The 21,877-nt window shown below is 42.2% G+C and overlaps 1 protein-coding gene across 4 annotated transcripts in view; it reads right to left on the reverse strand.

The window, feature by feature from the left end:
- mtap (methylthioadenosine phosphorylase) overlaps positions 1-21,877 on the reverse strand; it is a 214,456-nt gene that overhangs the window by 155,314 nt on the left and 37,265 nt on the right. For all 4 annotated transcript variants that reach the window (XR_011889555.1, XR_011889556.1, XM_072281781.1 and 1 more), the window contains exon 2: positions 11,833-11,919. Coding sequence is in view for 2 of the 4 variants with exons in the window: in XM_072281781.1 (XP_072137882.1) it covers positions 11,833-11,919 (87 nt within the window). In the remaining 2 variants the exon portion in view is untranslated. The remainder of the gene's footprint in view (positions 1-11,832; positions 11,920-21,877) is intronic.

Here is a 21,877-nt window from a genome sequence, read left to right on the forward strand (position 1 = left end):
GACCTGGACCGATTGCAATTTGCCTATCGTCACAATAGGTCAACGGCAGACACAATCTCCATAGCTCTTCTCACAGCTTTAGACCACCTAGACAACACAAACAGCTATGTCAGGATGCTGTTCATCGACTATAGCTCAGCATTTAATACCAGCATTCCCACAATCCTGATTGAGAAGTTGCAGAATCTGGGCTTCTGTACTTCCCTCTGTAATTGCATCCTTGACTTCCTAACCGGAAGACCACAGTCTGTGTGGATTGGTGATAACATATCCTCTTCACTGACGATCAACACTGGTGCACCTCAGGGGTGTGTGCTTAGCCCACTGCTCTACTCTCTATATACGCATGACTGTGTGGCTAGGCATAGCTCAAATACCATCTATAAATTTGCTGACCATACAGCCATTGTTGGTAGAATCTCAGGTGGTGACGAGAGGGCGTACAGGAGTGAGATATGCCAACTAGTGGAGTGGTGCCACAGCAACAACCTGGCACTCAACGTCACTAGGACGAAAGAGCTGATTGTGGACTTCAGGAAGGGTTAGACGAAGGAACACATACCAATCCTCATAGAAGGATCAGAAGTGGAGAGAGTGAGTAGCTTCAAGTTCCTGGGTGTCAAGATCTCTGAGGATCTAACCTGGTCCCAACATATTGATGTAGTTAAAAAGAAGGCAAGACAATGACTATACTTTACTAGGAGTCTGAAGAGTCAACAAATACACTCAAAACCCTCTATAGGTGTACCGTGGAGAGCATTCTGACAGGCTGCATCACTGTCTGGTATGGAGGGGCTACTGCACTGGACCAAAAGAAGCTGCAGAAGGTTGTAAATCTAATCACTCCATCTTGGACACTAGCCTACAAAGCACCTAGGACATCTTTAGGGAGCAGTGTCTCAGAAAGACCTCCAGCACCCAAGGCATGCCCTTTTCTCACTGTTATCAGCAGGAAGGAGATACAGAAGCCCGAAGGCACACACTCAGCAATTCAGGAACAGCTTCTTCCCCTCTGCCATCCAATTCTTGAATGGACTTTGAAGCTTTGGACACTACCTCACTTTTTTTAAATATACAGTATTTCTGTTTTTGCACACGTTTTAATAATCTATTCAATATACGTAATTGATTTACTTGTTTATTTATTATGTTTTTTTTGTCCTCTCTCTGCTAGATTATGTATTGCATTGAACTGCTGCTGCTAACTTAACAAATTTCACATCACATGCCGGTGATAATAAACCTGATTCCAACGCTGATTCTGATATATCCATTGGATCCACTTCAATTATTCTACAATAAAAGCTCCAAAAGACAACAATAGGTAATTTGAAATACCACCCCTGCCACATCCTGTCTCTCTGATTTCACTTTTGTTGGAGATGGACACGTGGGCATGAATCTCAGGGATTCCCCAGAAAAGCGATGCTGTGAAGGTCAGAGTTTATTGAGGGTGGAAAGAAAGGCATTGTGCCAGCTTCCTGACTTTGGTGACTGGGATATGTCGGAGCCTGGACAGGAAGGTATGAGTGGTTAGATTTTTAAAAATATGTTTGTTTTTATGTGTTCATTGCAGTAGCTCGCCAAAATCCCCTTTTAGTTCACCCACACACTGGTGAACTTTCATTAAATAATTCAAAAATAAAATGGAAGCAAATTCAGAAATCAGACGTACAAATGGACTCGGGAGTCCTCATGCAGGACTACCTAAAGGTTAACTTACGGGTTGAGTGTGAAGGAAGGAAGCCCAGTATAATGTCAGCATTTATTTCAAAAAGGCCAGAATATAAAAGCAAAGATTTAATGCTGAAGCTTTATAACGCATTGGTCAGAAGGCATTGGAGTGCTTTGAGCAGTTCTGGTCCCCTTATCTAAGAAGGATGTGCTAGCATTGGAGACAGTCCAGAAGAGGTTCACAATAATGTTCCCAGAATGAAAGCATTAACTCATGAGGAGTATTTGATGACATTGTGTATTCAATATTTCAATAACATTTGAGTAATCTTGTATGTATATATGTATGTGTGTGTGTGTGTGTGTGTGTGTGTAAGTGTGTGATATATTGATTAAGCATTCTTTTCGTTTAAATAATTATGGATTATATTTCAATATATATTAATTACATACATCATCATGCTACCACATGATACGTGCACGGCTCGCTTACAGATGAAGTAGACCCATATCCCCGGACTCCAGGTCTCCCTTTGAATTAATTTAATGTTTTGAAGTTACAAAACTTAACATCGGCAACAAGGTACTTTTAAAACACACCCGACCTGGCTACTGAGCTGTTAAACTGCAGCAAGGGAGACGTTCGAATTAAAAATAACGCAGGGGAACATCGAGTTAAAACAAAAGCTAGCATGTGGAGAAGGGTGAGTTTTTAAAACAGTATCCTTCTTCAGAAGAGAAGACACGATTAAGTTTTTTTAAAAAGGAAACTCAGAAGACATAGCTGGTGATAAAATTAGCTGAAATGGTTGGTTAAACAGTAATTTGAGGCAAATGAAATAGCCAATGAAAAGTGAATGCCAATTTTACTGAATGCATTGGGTTCAAAGGCATTCAGTTTGCTTTGAAGTTTAACTGCTCCAACTAAACCATCAGAAATCAGCTTTCTTCATATTGTCAAAGTAAAGCAGGAACCTTTAGAACCAAAGCCAATGTTGATTGCAGAACGCTTTAGGTTTCATAAGTGGAATCAAAAAGAAGGGGAATACATTTCAGCGTATGTGGCAGAATTGAAGACATTATCTGAGAATTGTCAGCTCAGAAATGATACACTCAGTCATCGTTTAGTTTGTGGAATCTTAAAAGAAAGCATTCAAAAATGGCTCCTAACTGAAGCAACGTTTACATTCAAACAAACTACATAAATTGCTGGAGACCACAGTCAGAGACACAATTGAGCTGCAGTCAGGAATGAAAGTGAGTATGCATAAAATTGCATTGTTTAAACAGAAACAGGCCTGGTTGAACAAACTGTGTTACCATTATAGCAGGGGCTCACGTACACTAAACATATGTATATTTAAATGCGAAACTTGCAGAAAATATAACAAAGCAGGACATAAACGTACAAAGAGCACATTGAGCATATAGAAATAAATGGACTGCATAGAGAAGAGAAAAGATAGTTCAAGTTGCAGTTTCAAAAACAGCACTAATGTGTGTACTGTTGATGAAAAATCCGGTAATGATGAGTGACAGAGAACTGTACAGCCTTGAGATTTACAATTTGAAAACGAATCGTATTCTAGCAATATGGCTTATACCCGAAGGGAACAGCAGATTAATTAAAATGGAATTAGACACACAGGTTCGGCTGTTTCAGTCATTCCACAAAATATGCTTGAGCAGCGTTTCAAAGATACTAAAATGAAGCCTGCAAATAGCCAACTAAGAACTTATACTAGAGAAAAGATAACTCCTGTGGGAATGACATTCGTGACAGTGAAATAGAACAACCAACAAGTCACATTGAGCGCGTATGTGGTAAAAACATAAGGACCAGCATCGTGGGGGCATGATTCGCCGAGACAACTTCGACTTGATTGGTGATCCATCCACCATTTGCATGTCGCATCCTCTACAATAAAGTCAACCAAAAGCAAAGCAAGCAAGGTACTGGATGATGCCACAACTGTCTCATGGACCGTTGCACAACAGAGGACAAACAGGTGTTGGTGCCAACCTGTGTGCCTCTCGTTGGAAAGCTGATTGGATCAAGGAAGGACCACGCAGCTCAGAGGAAGCATGGAAGTGAAAAAAGCAGTTGTCTGACTACAACAGTTTTTGTAGGCAATGTATCTGAGAAAGCTTCTGATATGCTAATCAGGCAATTGCAAAACGTAATTTGATTTTAAGCTGGACAAGAATTCAAGAAGCTTGAAGAAAAATGCAAGCATTCGGCTTTTGTGAGTATAACGACCAAGAATCTACTCTGTGCCCTTTAAGGTTATTGGATGAACTTCAAGTGGGAGATAAAAACTTGCTTGTAAAAGCAAATAAAAAGACCAGAGCCCAGATGGATGAATGGAAGGTCAAAAAGAAAAGAGTCAGTGAGATACAAAAACAGAGGATTCATCAGATGACGTTGTGAATGAGGAAACCAAGAGCAGGATCAGGTCGTAAAGGGAGCAACAGACAGATTAGTAAGAGAATACTCCAGTGAACTAAATGGACCTTCCCAAGATCAAGATGCACAAACTAGAAGAAAAAGGAGGGAAGAGTTGGGGAGAAAGAACCTGAACGAGAAAGAGAAAGGCAAAGACAGAAGGAACGTGAGAAAGTAAAAAGTGATTGAAGCAGATCCAGAGAGAAAAGGAGAAGAAAGTTGTCCAGAGCTGTCAAAACCACTTCCTACTGTCTCAGATACAACTTCTATAACCACTATGCAGAATGCCCAGAATCTGAGATTGTTTTCACAGTCACGAAGCTCATTGGCCAAAGAGAGTAATCCTCTGTCAGGAAAGATGTTATCCCTAAACAGTAAGAAATCCTCCACAGCGATTAAATCTTTAGACCTGAATGGGATAATTTAAAATTTACTATGCTGTGGATGACTGTACATAGTACTTGCATTATATAGTATACTGTATATATGGTGTATGTATACAAGCTGAGATGCTTTCTATATTGTTGGAGTTTATAGCTAAGCAGGGAGGACTGCTGTGTAATTAATATTTCAATAGCATTTAACTAATCTTGTACATACAATATATGTTGGTTGATTAAGCATTCTTGGTCATTTAAATAATTAATTCCGGGTTATATGGAAAAATACATTAATTGCATACCTGTGTGCCTCGCTTAAAGAAAAGACAAAGTTACACCCGTATTCTTGGACTCCCTGTCTTCCTTTGAATTAATTCAATGTTTTGAAATTACAAAACATAACATATGACTCTGGGCCTGTACTCACTAGAGTTTAGAATAATGAGTGGGGATCTCATTGAAATCTATTGAAAACTGACAAGCCTAGGTAGAGTGGATGTGGAGAGGATGTTTCCTATAGTGGAAGAGTCTAGGATCAGAGAGCACAGCCTCAGAATCTAAGGATCTTACTTTAGAACAGAGATGAGGAGAATATCTTAAGCCAGAGGGTGACGAAGTTGTGGAGTGTCCTTAGTCATGTCTTGTTCCATGGAGCAAATCAAATTAGGTGGTAACTGACTCTGTGATGGCAAGATTGCAGGAAGAGGCTAAAAGGGATCACTTCTCACCGAGTCTGTTTACTAATGCTTCAGCTTTACCTGGAATTCACGTACTGGGCTCTGCTTTCACTGAGAATGGGGATACTCTTCCTTGAATTAGCTTAATTGCTCATCACTATTCACGTGGCTTTGGCTGAACTGCTTTGATCTGACTTGTGGCATCTCATACCTCTGTATACTGTATGATGTTTTTGGGTTCAGCAGGTATGTGCTCTCCCCCCCTGACCCCCCCCACCCCATGCAGCGAGCTGGCCTGACTTTTGAAGTAGGTGTAGCCCCCCGGTAAGCCTCAGGCTCGCTCAACTCGCTGTCGTCTAGGGAAAGCAACCCTCAGCCCACCCAAACTGGGTAATTAAGTTTGTGTGGATGCAGTGTGATTGTACCCCACCCCGGCAAATAACAGACAAAACACCATATGTGATTAATTGATTACAATTTATAGATATTACTGGAACTATACAATTAATAGAGATAAAATATAAAAGGAAAGTAAAAGGTGCCAAACTTATCAAAGTTCAATCTCTTCATGCACGAACAGTTGGAGCTCTAGTAACGATCCTCTTTTCACCATTCGATCCCCTCTGACACCTCGACCTGTCGCCTGGGACCAACCACGGTGGTCGACCGGATGCTCTACATGAGTCTGTCTTCATCTCCTCTCCTCGCCGAAGACCCTGGACCTCGGACTCCGGCTCGGGGTCCAACCCGTCGGCCAGCTCACAGCATCGCATCCACTCTTTCTCTCTCTCTCCCCATCGCGCCTTCTCCCCAAAAACTCACGCATCACAATAGCTTACAGACACACCAGAAAGAATAACACCTATCCAAATTGGTTAACAAATGGATACAATCCTCCTTATCAGTAATATAACCCAAACAAGCTGCTAGAAGGAGAACCACAGTCTCAGCAGTTAACATCACAAAGAAGCCATTTTAATTAGCCTACGTAGTAACATAAAAGAAGAAACCCCTTATATAGGCTTGATGATAGTCATGAACAAAGAGATATAGCTACAACATAAGCAGCCAGTAATTTAAAACAGGGGTGCAGAGAAATATCTTTTCTCAGTGTGTAGTGAATGGCTGGACTTCTCTAACCCTGAAGGTGGTGGAGGCTAGAACATTTAAAGTAGGCTAGATAAATATTTGGAAAATTGGAAAATTGAGAAATTGAGGCTTATGAGGAACTGGTAGAGAAGAGGAGCTGAGGCCAGCAAAGGTAAGTGATAATTGTAGTGAATGGAAGAGCAGGCTTGAAGTGGCTTATCCTGCTCCAGTCGTGATCTTGAGTTCTTACTGCTAGAATGCAGTTTCACAGTCCACAAAAAAAACTAGGGTTAACACCCTAGCTTGCAGGTATTGCAAAAAGAATATTTCAAGCCTAAAGGTCACAGATTATGAAGCAACATAATTCTACTGCTTTAATCGATTGTCCACTCCTACATTTGCTCTGTGTTGAGCTTTAACCATGCTAGTGCTGCCAGACAATATGATCCTGGCCTGACAGTGGAACAAGATGCACCATGGATCATTGAAGGAGAAATCTGGTACAATGGTTAAAATATTCAATTCTGTGAGTTGAGCTATGCCAGGGTGATGCTTGACCAAGCTGCAAGATAACTTTCCCATTCTACAGATACCTTATTGAGGTTTCCAAAGGTTGGGAGCAACACAGGAGTATTTAGAATAATCAAAGTATAGACAGCAGCACAAAAACTCACTACAGTAAAAACCCCTTTATCCAAATTGTTCTCTTTGAGCGAAACAATATCTCAAATTTGCTCACTAAGTGACCTTTAATTTGGACTCGCTGTCTCCCTGCGTAGCAGCTTTGAGTGTCCTATGGACTCTGACCCCAAGATGCCTCTGATCCTCCACACTGCCAAGAGTCTTACCATTAATGCTATATTCTGCCATCATATTTGACCTACCAAAATGAACCACCTCACACTTATCTGGGTTGAACTCCATCTGCCACTTCTCAGCCCAGTTTTGCATCCTATCAATGCCCCGCTGTCACCTCTGACAGCCCTCCACACTGTCCACAACACCCCCAACCTTTGTGTCATCAGCAAATTTACTAACCCATCCCTCCACTTCCTCATCCAGGTCATTTATAAAAATCACAAACAGTAGGGGTTCCAGAACAGAACCCTGAGGCACACCACTGGTCACTGACTTCCATGCAGAATATGACCTGTCTACAACCACTCTTTGCCTTCTGTGGGCAAGCCAGTTCTGGATCCACAAAGCAATGTCTCCTTGGATCCCATGCCTCCTTAATTTCTCAATAAGCCTTGCATGGGGTACCTTATCAAATGCCTTGCTGAAATCCATGTACACTACATCTACTGCTCTACCATCATCAATGTGTTTAGTCACATCCTCAAAAAATTCAATCAGGCTCGTAAGGCACCACCTGCCTTTGACAAAGACATGCTGACTATTCCTAATCATATTATGTTTCTCCAAATGTTCATAAAACCTGCCTCTCAGGATCTTCATCAACTTACCAACCACTTAAGTAAGACTCACTGGTCTATAACTTCCTGGGATATCTCTACTCCCTTTCTTGAATAAGGGAACAACATCTGCAACTCTCCAATCCTCCGGAACCTCTCCTGTCCACATTGATGATGCAAAGATCATCGCCAGAGGCTCAGCAATCTCCTCCCTCACTTCCCATAGTAGCCTGGGGTACATCCAGTCTGGTCCCGGTGACTTATCCATCTCGATGCTTTCCAAAAGCTCCAGCACATCCTCTTTCTTAATATCTACATGCTCAAGCTTTTCAGTCTGCTGCAAGTCATCCCTACAACTAGTGAATACTGAAGCAGGACACTCAAAGCTGCTATGCAGATTGACTCTGTGGTTAAGAAGGAAAATGGAGCATTGGCCTTCATCAATTGTGGGATTCAGTTTAAGAGCCGAGAGGTAATGTTGCAGATATACAGGACCCTGGTCAGACCCCACTTGGAGTACTGTGCTCAGTTCTGGTCGCCTCACTATAGGAAGGACGTGGAAACCACAGAAAGGGTGCAGAGGAGATTTACAAGAATGTTGCCTGGATTGGGGAGCATGCCTTATGAGAATAGGTTGAGTGAACTCGGCCTTTTCTCCTTGGAGCGACAGAGAATGAGAGGTGACCTGATAGAGGTGTACAAGATGATGAGAGGCATCTATCGTGAGGATAGTCAGAGTCGTTTTCCCAGGGCTGAAATGGCTAGCACAAGAGGGCTTAGTTTTAAGGTGCTTGGAAGTAGGTACAGAGGAGATTTCAGGGGTAAGTTGTTGTTTTTTTTTATGCAGAGAGTGTGTGGAATGGGCTGCCGGCGGTGGTGGTGGAGGTGGAAATGATAGGGTCTTTTAAGAGACTCCTGGATAGGTACATGGAGCTTAGAAAAATAGAGGGCTTTGGGTAAGCCTAGGTAGTTCTAAGGTAAGGACATGTTCGACACAGCTTTGTGGGCCGAAGGCCCTGTACGTGCTGTGGGTTTTCTATGTTCTATGTCTCTATGTTCTATTAAGTACCTCTGCCATCCCTCCTGGTTCCATAAACACTTTTCCACTGTCATACTTGACTAGTCCTATTCTCTCATGTCTTATCCTCTTGCTCTTCACATACTTGTAGAATGCCTTGGGGTTTTCCTTAATCCTGTCCACCAAAGCTTTCTCATGGCTCCTTCTGGCTCTTCTAATTTCATTCTTAAGCTCCTTCCTGCTAGCCTTATAATCTTCTAGATCTCTTATCATTGCCTAGTTAATGAGTTGCTCTGAAATCTGATGCGAAGAAGCTGTTCTTAAAACATTGAGATTGTGTCTTCAGACTCCTGTAACTCCTCCCCGATGGTAGTAATGAGAAGATGGTATATCCTGGATGGTGAGGGTCCTTCATGAGGAACTGCCTTTGAAGGTGTCCTCGATAGTGGAGAGGGGTGCGCCTTTTGACGGAGTTGGATGAATCTTGTTACATACCTCAAGGAGATCTTGTGACTTTCTTGTGAGAATGATGTAATGGTCTTTTGGAGGTCACCTGATGTAATTTTCCCGCCGATGTGAGGTCTCGTGATGACATGTTCACCACAGGTATAAAAGGGAAGACCTCTGATGACGCAGTTAGTTTTTTCCAGCTAGAACGTTAGTCAGTGTCTCCGTTAAGTTGCGTATTTGTTTGATGACAGTTTCATTTTTAAAACGGGGTTTTACGTTCTATTGTAAAGTACAATAGTGCTGGACTGGTAGTTTACCCTTTCTGCCAAATTTGTTGATGTACCTTTTTCAGTAGTATTGGAGAGTGAAGACTTTATCCAAGTACAGGATATGAAGGATTAAGAGAAGTTCCTATTGTTTGGCAGTTTAACAAAGGATCGACCTTATTGAGCCTTCGTTGAAGAAGTAGAGACCTGCATCCAAGATAACTCCTGCCAAAAGAGCAAGGAAGTTCATGCAAGGTTTGCTCGCTAGAAATAAAGGTCAGTTGTTTTAAGGCGTTTATTTCCTTCATCGTGAATCCTTTTGGACAGAACCAGCAGGAAAGTTGCGTCTATGAAGAAATCCTTCTTGAGAGAAGTCTCTCCCAATTGAATGTATAAATCTGTTGGACTCTCGAATTTACCATTTTAAGAACTGTATTTGACTTTACCGCTTTAAGAACTGTTTTCGCATTTATCGCTTTAAGAACCAGTACCGAGTGACGATTTGTTGAATGGCCGCATAGCCGTTAACTTCCGGTTAAGGTTTTCGTTTGTTTTTTATTGTTTATCTGTGTTTAATAAATGTTTGGTTGTTTTTACATAACCTGACTCCATTGATATTCATTGTGGCTGGTTACGTAACAATGTACAGTTCTCATGCAATCCTGTGCATTGGAGGCTCCTTACCAGATCATGATGCAACCAGTTAAAATGCTCTTCAATGTATATCCGCAGAAATTGACTAGAATCTTTGGTGGCATATAAATCTCTTCAAACTCCTAATGAAGTAGAGCCACTGCATGCTTTCATGATTGCCTCCAGGATAGTTCCCCCGAGATGCTAACATGTAAGAACATGAAATTGCGCACCATCTATCAATGAGGACTGGCGTATGTTCTCCCAACTTCACCCTCCATAAGTCTACAATCAATTCATTGGTCTTGCTGATATTGCTATCTAAAGGTGAATATTTGAATATGGTCCAGTTAACCAATTTAAAGCAATCCTGTAAGCATTCCTCCATCTTCCTTGACCACACTTTCATGGTCCTCAGTCTCTGTCAAAATGATAGGAGAAGTACAGCCAGGTGATCTGACTTGCCAAAGTGCAGGTGTGGGATGGCAAAATAAGCATTCTTGATGGTGATGTAACAGTGACTGAGTGTGTTGACTCCCTTAGTTATTTAGGCGACATGTTGGTGGTAGTTTGTCAGACTTCTTCAAGCTAAATCGAGGCGAGAAGATTGCAGCTAGCAGGGCACTGTCTAAACCACCCCGAGCTACCTGCCAGCTTAGTCATTATATGGGAGCCCAAGCATGGGAGGATGAACCCTGGGCGCCCTCCCAAGACTATGGTCAACACGCTCCTGGAAGGCAGTGGCGCAGCTAATGTAGATGAACTGATGAGGGAGCGGGAGAAGTGGAGAGTCTGTCATTGTGCCCGACGCCGGCCCCCTAAGCCTGAGTCGACGTAGCAGTAGTCTTCAAGCTAGCGTGGCTGAAGTCCCCCACGTCGATCAGCAAGGTATCAGGGTGCACTATCTCATGACTGCTGATCACAGTACTCAGCTCATCCAATGCCAGCTTGGTGTCTGCCAGAGATGGAAAATACACTGCTACCAGGCTGATGGCAGAGAACATCCTTGGCAGGTAGAGATGGTAGAGAACATCCTTGGCAGGTAGAACCGACAACACTTAACTACCAAGTCTGCCAGGTCAGGGGAACAGGACTGAGACAGAACCAGCACATCTGCAGATGACTAAGTGTTAATCATGAAGCAATTACTGCCACCTCTGTCTCTACTTGATGCAATTATCTGGTTCCATACAGTGCACAGTGAGTGCTGGGGTGAGCCATGGCTCAGTGGGGCAGTGGAGTAGATTTGGGATGGAAGACTGGATAGACAGTTGGAGCTGAGGAACAAGTGAATTGAGGGTGGATAGTGGTGCAGACTATCAGTGAGACTAGAGGATATCAATAGCGAACAGCAACAGGAAATCAGGAAGCATGGTTACTTAGAAAGAAAACTTAAAGAGGAATCCACATTGAAAAAAGGTGGATGCCTTAGGAGCAGCTACAGTCAGAATAATCCCAGAGAAGGAATAAGCCCTTCAGGTTTGGCTGGCTTTATTGTGCAAGGTGTGCTGTTCACAGGCTCTGTCTAACTAGAACCAACAGTAAAGTTAAGAGTGAAGGAGAAAGAGAGAAAAGGAGGAACCTCAAATAAGACCACCTCTCTCATTTAAAAGTAGTAAACTATTAATAAAACGATCGTTACAGAGTTGGGGATTATATAATTTTGGGAAGGGGGAGAAGGGAACAAGGTGGAATGGAAAGTACTGCATCTTAGAGACACATTAATATTCACAGGTAGATCAATGATTTAGTCCACAAAACACAAGTAAGTGCAAGTAACAAACCTTTCCAAATGGTGTATCCACATTTTTCTCACATTTTTCCTCCAAAATATCCAGGTCACACAGTCCTGAGCCACCAATAATTCCAATCTGTAATTCAAGAAAAAACAAAAATTGAAATTAATTATATAGACACCTCAGTTTTTTGTATTTTCTCTCCATTTGGAAAAGAGTCAATCCTTTCATTTCTTCTTCCAAAGTGCATGACTATGCACATCCCAACACTGTATTCCATGTCATTTCTTTGCCATTCACCTAACCTGTATAAGCTCTTTTGTAGCCTCTTTACTTCCTCAACACATCCTGTCCCACCACCTATGCTCATATCATCTGAAAACTTTGCAACAAAGCCATCAATTCCATCATCCAAATCATTGACATCTAACTTAAAAAGAATCGGTCCCAACACAAACCCCATGGAACAGCACTAGTCACCAGCAGCCAGTCAGAAAGGGCTCCTTTTATTCTCACTCTTTGCCTCCTGCCAATCAGCCACTACTTCATCCCATGCTAGAATCTTTTCTGTAATACCATGAGCGCATAGCTTGTTAAGCAGCCTTGTGTTTGGCACCTTATCAAAGGCCTTCGAAAAATCCAATTACACAACGTCAACAGAAACTCCTTTGTCTATCCTGCTTGTTATTTCTTCAAAGAATTCCAACAGATTTGTCAGGCAAGATTTTCCATTGAGGAAGCCATGCTGACTACAGCCTATTTTAGTACCCTGAGACCTCATCCTTAATAATCGACTCCCAACATCTTCCCAACCACTGAGGTCAAACTAACTGGCCTATAGTTTCCTTTCTTCTACCTCTCTCCTTTCTTCAAGAGTGCAGTGACAGTTGTAATCTTCCAATCTTCCAGAACCATTCTGGAATCTAGTGATTCTTGAAAGATCATTACTAATGCCTCCATGATCTCTTCAGCCACTTCCTACAGAACTCTGGGGTGTACAACATCTGGTCCTGGTGACTTATCTACCTTCAGACCTTTCAGTTTCCCAAGGACCTCCTGTCTGGTAATGGTAACTTCACACACTTCATGACCCCTGACACTTGGGAGTTTCCATCATACTGCTAGTGTCTTCCACAGTGAAGACCGATGCAAAATACTTATTCAGTTCATATGCCATTTCGTTGTCCTCCACTACTATCTTTCTAGCATCATTTTCCAGCAGTCCGATATCCACTCTCACCTTTTTTTCATACCTTATTTTTCTGAATAAAGGTGATTAAAAATTCATCTACTTCTCTATATGTAAATTTTAAATTTTCTGTTGTCTTCAGGATGGCATTTGGAAAAAAAAGCCTTTGCGTTTAAGTTAAATATCACGTGCTCTTTAGTTGTGATCAAATTATGTACTCAAAGAAATGTATGAGTAACTCAGAACTGAACTTGAAACTGCTCACTTTCTCCCTCCTCATCTCCATCCTATACACGTAAACAACTCACTTTCAAGAACTCTACAATCTCATTCTCAATATTATGGGGTTTTTTTGTTATTTGCACAGTTTGCCTACTTTTGCACATTGTTTTTTTATCTGACTTTGTGGTTGCTTTTCATTGATTCTATTGTGCTTCTTTGTATCTATTGTGAATGCCTTCAAGAAAATGAACCTCGGGGTGACACGTATGTATTTTGATAATAAATATACTTTGAAGAGTAACTATAGTGATCATTTCCATTCCGTACATGTTATGACACACACAAAGCACAATCAATTTCATTATCCTTTTGTTTCTGATACCCAAGCCTGAAAATGACACTTTGCACATCATTTCACAAATACTTCACATTTGCATCAAATACCTTTAACTCCTAATTTGGCAAAAGAAATTTAAGTTCTGTGTTAAACTAGCACAAAATGACACTAAGAAAATCACCAACATCTACATGTATACTGTATATTCAAATTTCCAAGCTTTACCATATATCATTTAATTCTGTGAAGGTATAATTCTACTCTGGACCAACACAATAGAAAGCAGAGTCTACCAGATTGTCTGTCCAAATGATAAATGTTGAAAAGTCAATGCAGATCATTGAGTGTTGTCTATTTCACACTCTTTCTGATCCACCTGAACCAGATTTTGAAAGCCAATGGTCAACTCATACTGCAAAAAAAAGGGACTCAACATGAACACCCCGTTTCACACCTTATTAATAATGAGGGCCTATTGCAAGCCCAGCAATATACACACAACCATACTAGTTAAATGGCAACACTAATATAACAGCTTCTAAAGAATTGAAAACATGCTTCATGAATTACTTTATCAACACATCACATGCTGGAGGAACTCACTTATAGAAATGGACCGTAAACATTTCACACCCTCCAGTATTTTGTGTATTGCTCCAAATTCCAGCATCTATAGTCTTCTGTGTTTCCTTAAGTTACTTCATCACCGCTGTTTTTTTCCGAACAGATGAAGAATTCTACTCAGTGTTGTTTTTAAATGATGTTGCACTCTTAAAGGCATGCCCTTTTTGACAGGCAATATTTCTGAAAATATGCAGAAATGATTGTGATGAAGCTGGCAAATTTTAGGGTGCCATTATATCACAAGTAGCCAATGCTATCCCTCATAAGAACATATAGGACTGAATGTGGAAGAGTGTCAAGGAAAGGAAGGCAAATGGGCCTGCACACAGTATGTTAGAAAATTAGCACAAGTAGGCTATTCAACCTTTCACCTAGTTTGTGAACCCTTTGGGATTACTTGGCTTTTTGCATTAATTACTCATAAAATGAGGTCTGATCTTCATCTAAGTCACAATAATAGACAAACATAATCTGCCTAAACTAATAACACACAATTGTATTTTGCATCAACATTGAGTACACCATCTAAACAATCACAGTCTAGGTTCAAAAGTGTATGTGAATCTCTGGGGTAATACCTTCCACAAAAGCTATTTGGAGTCAAGTATTCAAATCAATGAGATGAGATTGGAGGTGTGGATTGTAGAGGTGCCCTGCCCGATAAAAGACATATGATGTCAGGTCAGTGACAGAGCCTGCTCTTCTCAAGAAAGATTTGTTTATGTGCACCATGCCTCCATCAAAGCAACTTTCAGAGGACTTTAGAAGAAGAATTGTCATGGAAAAGGCTATAAAAGCATTTCTACAGACCCGAGTGTTCATCAGTCCACAGTAAGAGAAATTGTCTACAAGCGGAGGAAATTCAGTACTGTTGCTACTCTCCCTAGGAGTGGGCATCCTGCGAACATCACAGCAAGAGTACATCATCAGGTGAAAGAAAACCCAAGGGTAACAGCAAAAGACCTGCAGAAATCTCCATAAGTTGCTAAAGTCTGTTCAGGTGTCCACTCTCAGAAAAACACTGAACAAGAATGGTGCTCAAGGAAGGACACCATGGAGGAAACCACTGATCTCCAAAAAAAACATTGCTGCACGTCTCAAGTTTGTACAAGACCACTTGGATGTTCCACGATGCTTCTGGGGCAATGTTCTGTGGACAGATGAGACAAAAGTTGAACATTTTGGCAGAAATGCACACCACTAAATTTGGAGGAAAAAGGGCACTGCACACCAAAACCTCATCCCAACTGTGAAGCATGGTGGAAGGAGCACCATGGTTTGCTGCCTAAGGGCTTGGGCAGCTTGCAGTCGTTAAGGGAACAATGAATTCAAAATTACATCAAGACATTTTACAGGAGAGTATCAGGGTAGTGGTTCGTCACCTGAAGCTCAATAGAAGTTGGGTGATGAAACAAGACAATGATCCACAACACAAGAGTAAATCAACAACAGAATAGTTTATAAAGAAGAAAATTTGTGTTTTAGAATGGCCAAGACAAAGTCCAGACCTTAACCCAATTGAGATGCTGTGGCATGACCTGAAGAGGGTTCTTCATGCAAGGCATCCCATAAATATGGATGAACAGAAACTGTTTTGTACAGAGCAACGGTCTAAAATTCCTCCTCACCATTGTGCAAATCTGATCAGCAGCTACAGGAAACATTTGCTGTTAATGGAAGTTCCACCAGTTATTAAATACAAGGGTTCACATACTTTTTCCAGTGTGGACTGTGAATGATTAAGCAATATATTCAATAAAGACATGAAAAATACAATTGTTTGTGTTATTAGTTTAGGCAGATTGTGTTTGTCCATTATCGTGACGTAGATGAAGATCAGACCGCATTTTATGAGTAACTAATGCAGAAAACCAGGTAATTGCAAAGGGTTCTCAAACTTTTTCTTGCAACTGTATTTCATTATAACCATGACTGATTTTCTATCTCAATATCATATTCTTCCCATTTTCACAGAATCCTTGATACATTATGTGCCCAGAAATCTGTCTTCTTTTTAAATACACTTTGTGACTCACCCTGCACAGCAACCTATGGGTAGAAAATACCAGAGATTCAGCACCCGCTAACAGAAGAATTTCTCCTTATCTTAGTCCTAAATGTTTCACAGGGTCCTGAAATTGTGACCCTTAGTTTGAAATCCTCCTCAGCCACTCAGATGCTCCATGCATCTGTTTGTCAAAACCTGTGAGAATGTTTCAATAATATATTCTCTCTTTCTCCTGTACTCTGATGAATACAGGCTAAGTCAATCCCTTCTCTTTGCATAGTCACAATATCACAGGATTCATGATGGTGAACCTTTGTTGCACTTTTGCAATAGTAAGTATAACCTTTCTTAACTAAGGAGCCCAAATTCTACACAGTATTTCCGGTGTAGTCACAGCAAGGATCTGAGATATTGTCTCTGCCAATTGGAGCTAATCATCAGAACAGAAAGCTGTTCAGTCTAAAGCAAGGGGTTCCCAACCCGGGGTCCACAGAGTCCTCACTTAAAGGTATTGGTCCTCAGCACAAAAAAGGCTGGGAACCTCTGAGCTGAAGGAACCGTACTCTAGAACCAAGGTCATTCAAACCTCAGTAGCTGAACTGTTATTGCAAGTGATCCTTGGCTTCTGAGCATGCATGATCACAATTTCCAAACCATCACTGACCCTTTCACTGAAGCGTACAAGAGGATGGGATTTCCATTCAATATTCACAGAACAATGTGCCCTTCACCAACCTACCCTACTGAATCACACCGCCCTCCAAAAATAAAGGTTCATGACAAGGGCATGGGTGTTTCCAAACCAAGCTCCAATGCAGCCAGTCAATTAACTCTCTGCCACAGACCTAGAGAAGTTTGTCAAAGTTTTAGATGTTATTCTGAATCTTCACAAACTCCTAAGGAAGTAGAGGTGCTACCATGCTTTCTTCATAATTGCACTCACATGCTGGGCCTAAGACAGGTCCTAGGAAATGATAACACTGAGGAATTTAAAGTTACTGACCCTCTCCACCTCTGATCCCCTGATGAGGACTGGCTCATGGACCTCTGGTTTCTTCCTCCTGAAGTCAATAATCAGCTCCTTGGTCTGGTTGATATTGAGTGAGAGGTTGTTGTTGTGGCACCACGCAGCCAGATATTCAATCTCCCTCCTTTATATCAATTCCTCACCACATTAGACTCGACCTACAACAGTGATGTCATCAGCAAACTTGAATATGGCATTGGAGCTGTGTTTAGCCACATAGTCATAAGAGTAAGGTGAGTAGAGCAGGTAACTAAGCACACAGTCCTACGGTACACCTGTGCTGATGGAGAATATGGAGGAGATGTTGTTGCCAGTCTGAACTGACTGGGGTCTGCAAGTGAGGAAATTGAGGATCCAATTGCAAAAGGAGATACTAAGGCCAAGGTCTTAAAGTTTATTGATTAGTTTTGAGGGGAACAGATCCAAGTCACTCCTCAGGCAAGGGTTCAAAGGGTTCAAAGTTTAATTTATTATCAAAGTATACAACTCTGAAATTCAATTCTCCCGGTAGCTATGAAACCAAGAAAGAAAAGAAAGGCAGCACAGTCGACACCCCCAAATCCCTCCTCCCACACAAATAAAACCAACAAAACAGACTAGACACATCGACCCCCAAAACTCCCTCCCCACTCAAAAAAAAGCACAAGATCAGGTGGAAAACACAGAATATAAAAACTATAAGACTGAAAAAAAAGTCTTTAGTCCAAATCCAAAATGCAGAAAAAACCTGGACAACACTCTCAAGGTGCAGTGACAGGCTCTCCCCTCTCCGGTACCAATCAAAAAGCAAGCAGCCGGTGCCCACCCTCTGCACCCTCTTCGAAGCTTCAATCTCCCTCATCACTTTAATCGGCGAAATGGAGGTAAACATCGGTTTGCGGCAAACAATGGAAGCCATGATCAGTGAAATGGGGTCAAACACTGGCTCATGCACCATCCTGAAGTCTTCTTACCACGAAGTTCACTCACACTGCCTCAGCCTCCCAGAATCCTCTCGGAGACTGCAGAGCGCTGAAGCACCCAAACAATCTCCAAACAGCAAAACACAGGTTCCACCAATTCAAGAATCACATTCAAGACAAGAAATAAACGTAAAAGACATAAGTGAAAAAGATGGTTTCATGAACTATGCAGAAGATGTTGACTAAAGGAGTTTATATTCAGGTGCCATCTTGACTGGAAGAGCTGATATGTTGCATCACCCACCTCTAAACAAACACTTCTGTCACTGTGAATGCAAGTGCTACTGGACGATAGTCACTGAGGCAGGTTACTGCATTCTTCTTAAGCACCAATATAAATGAATTCTGCTTAAAGCAGGTTGATACCTCAGAATGCCAAAGCAAGAAGCTGAAGATCTCAGTGAACATTCCAGCCTGTCTATCAGCACAGGTCTTTAGTATTTAGCCAGGTACCCCATCTGGGCCGGATGCTTTCCGCGGGTTCACCCTCCTGAAGGCTGCTCACACATCAGCCTCAGAGACTAAAATCACAGGATCATCTGGGCCTACTGGAGTTAGTGTTGGCTCCTCCATGTTTTGATAGTCAAAGCAAGCATAGAAGGCATTGTGCTTACCTGAAAGCAAAGCCCAATCGTCGCTTATGTCACTTGATTTTACTTTACAAGAGGTGATAGCATTCAAGCCCTGCCACAACTGTCGAACACCCTTTGTTGATTCAAATTTAGTCCAGAAATGCCACTTTACCTGTCCTGAAATCTTATGTGGACCTCTTACAACTTTCTTGGTCATGACTTTGAATGCCTCTCACCTAGCCCTCAGCAGATTAGGACATCATGGCTAATCCAAGGCAACTGGTTGGGGTGGGGGAAACACTCATTTCCAGCTGTTTTCATAAAGTCCGTAACAACTATGGTGTAATCGTTCAGATCCACAGATGAGTCCTTGAACGCAACCCAATCCACTGACACAAACCAATCCTACAGCTGTTCCTCTGCCTCCCTCAACCACCTCTTTGTTGTCCTAATAGAACACAGAACATAGAATAGTACAGCACAGTACAGGCCCTTCGGCCTACAATGTTGTGCCGACCCTCAAACCCTGCCTCCCATATAAGCCCCCACCTCAGATTCCTCCATATACCTGTCTGGTAGTCTCTTAAACTTCGCTAGTGTATCTGCCTCCACCACTGACTCGAGCAGTGCATTCCACACACCAACCACTCTCTGAGTAAAAAACCTTCCTCTAATATCCCCCTTGAACTTCCCACCCCTTACCTTAAAGCCATGTCCTCTTGTATTGAGCAGTGGTGCCCTGGGGAAGAGGCGCTGGCTATCCACTCTATCTATTCCTCTTATTATCTTGTACACCTCTATCATGTCTCCTCTCATCCTCCTTCTCTCCAAAGAGAAAAGCCCTAGCTCCCTTAATCTCTGATCATAATACATACTTTCTAAACCAGGCAGCATCCTGGTAAATCTCCTCTGTACCCTTTCCAATGCTTCCACATCCTTCCTATAGTGAGGTGACCAGAACTGGACACAGTACTCCAAGTGTGGCCTAACCAGACTTTTATAGAGCTGCATCATTACATCGCGACTCTTAAACTCTATCCCTCGACTTATGAAAGCTAACACCCCATAAGCTTTCTCAACTACCCTATCCACCTGTGAGGCAGCTTTCAGGGATCTGTAGACATGTACCCCGAGATCCCTCTGCTCCTCCACACTACCAAGTATCCTGCCATTTACTTTGTACTCTGCCTTGGAGTTTGTCCTTCCAAAGTGTACCACCTCACACTTCTCTGGGTTGAACTCCAACTGCCACTTCTCAGCCCACTTCTGCATCCTATCAATGTCTCTCTGCAATCTTTGACAATCCTCTACACTATCTACAACACCACCAACCTTTGTGTTGTCAACCCACCCTCCTACCCCTACATCCAGGTCATTAATAAAAATCACGAGAAGTAGAGGTCCCAGACAGATCCTTGTGGGACACCACTAGTCACAATCCTCCAATCTGAATGTACTCCCTCCACCACCACCCTCTGCCTTCTGCAGGCAAGCCAATTCTGAATCCATCTGGCCAAACTTCCCTGGATCCCATGCCTTCTAACTTTCTGAATAAGCCTACCGTGTGGAACCTTGTCAAATGCCTTACTAAAATCCATGTAGATCACATCCTCTGCACTACCCTCATCTATATGCCTGGTCACCTCCTCAAAGAACTCTATCAGGCTTGTTAGACACAATCTGCCCTTCACAAAGCCATGCTGACTGTCCCTGATCAGACCATGATTCTCTAAATGCCTATAGATCCTATCTCTAAGAATCTTTTCCAACAGCTTTCCCACCACAGACGTAAGGCTCACTGGTCTATAATTACCCGGACTATCCCTACTACCTTTTTTGAACAAGAGAACAACATTCACCTCCCTCCAATCCTCCGGTACCATTCCCGTGGACAACGAGGACATAAAGATCCTAGCCAGAAGCTCAGCAATCTCTTCTCTCACCTCGTGGAGCAGCCTGGGGAATATTCCGTCAGGCCCCGGGGACTTATTTGTCCTAATGTATTTTAACAACTCCAACACCTCCTCTCCCTTAATATCAACATGCTCCAGAACATCAACCTCACTCATATTGTCCTCACCATCATCAAGTTCCCTCTCATTGGTGAATACCGAAGAGAAGTATTCATTGAGGACCTCGCTCACTTCCACAGCCTCCAGGCACATCTTCCCACCTTTATCTCTAATCGGTCCTACCTTCACTCCTGTCATCCTTTTTTTCTTCTTCACATAATTGAAGAATGCCTTGGGGTTTTCCTTTACCCTACTCGCCAAGGCCTTCTCATGCCCCCTTCTTGCTCTTCTCAGCTCCTTCTTAAGCTCCTTTCTTGCTTCCCTATATTCCTCAATAGACCCATCTGATCCTTGCTTCCTAAACCTCATGTATGCTGCCTTCTTCCACCTGACTAGATTTTCCACCTCACTTGTCACCCATGGTTCCTTCACCCTACCATTCTTTATCTTCCTCACCGGGACAAACTTATCCCTTACATCCCGCAAGAGATCTCTAAACATCGACCACATGTCCATAGTACATTTCCCTGCAAAAACATCATCCTAATTCACACCCGCAAGTTCTAGCCTTATAGCCTCATAACTTGCCTTTCCCCAATTAAAAACTTTCCTGTCTTCTTTGATTCTATCCTTTTCCATGATAATCTCTGGAGCTTTGCTCTTTTAACCTCTGCCTATATGCTGGTAGGAAGAGGACAGGACAAGTGAGCAGATTTACCAAAATGTGGTCTCGACATGGAACGGAAGGCATTCCTTATCTTCCTATAGTGTGTTGGGACCTGTGGTGCTACAGGTCATATGCTGTAATTGGGCAAGGTTTTCTTCAAACAAGCCTGGTTGAAATCTCCAACTATAATCCCAGATGCAAACATCCACTGATCCTTGGCCAGCCAGGTCACCTGCATGCTCAACACAAAATTTCTGAAAATGAGCACTAAGATTCCATGCTCTGCAGGGGACAAGATTACCAGGCAGAGGAATAGATTCATAAAACTGCTCAAAATCATCTTCCCCAGATTCTTCGGAATCTCTGGCTTACGACCTGAACATGCTCTTCAGAATGTTGAGTCCATTCATCGGGAACACAGGCATGCTCTCTACAAGTGACAAATTGAAAGCACAAGCACAAAACAACCAACC

This window comes from Mobula birostris, chromosome 17, assembly GCF_030028105.1.
Source record: "Mobula birostris isolate sMobBir1 chromosome 17, sMobBir1.hap1, whole genome shotgun sequence".
NCBI classification, from domain to species: Eukaryota; Metazoa; Chordata; class Chondrichthyes; order Myliobatiformes; family Myliobatidae; genus Mobula; species Mobula birostris.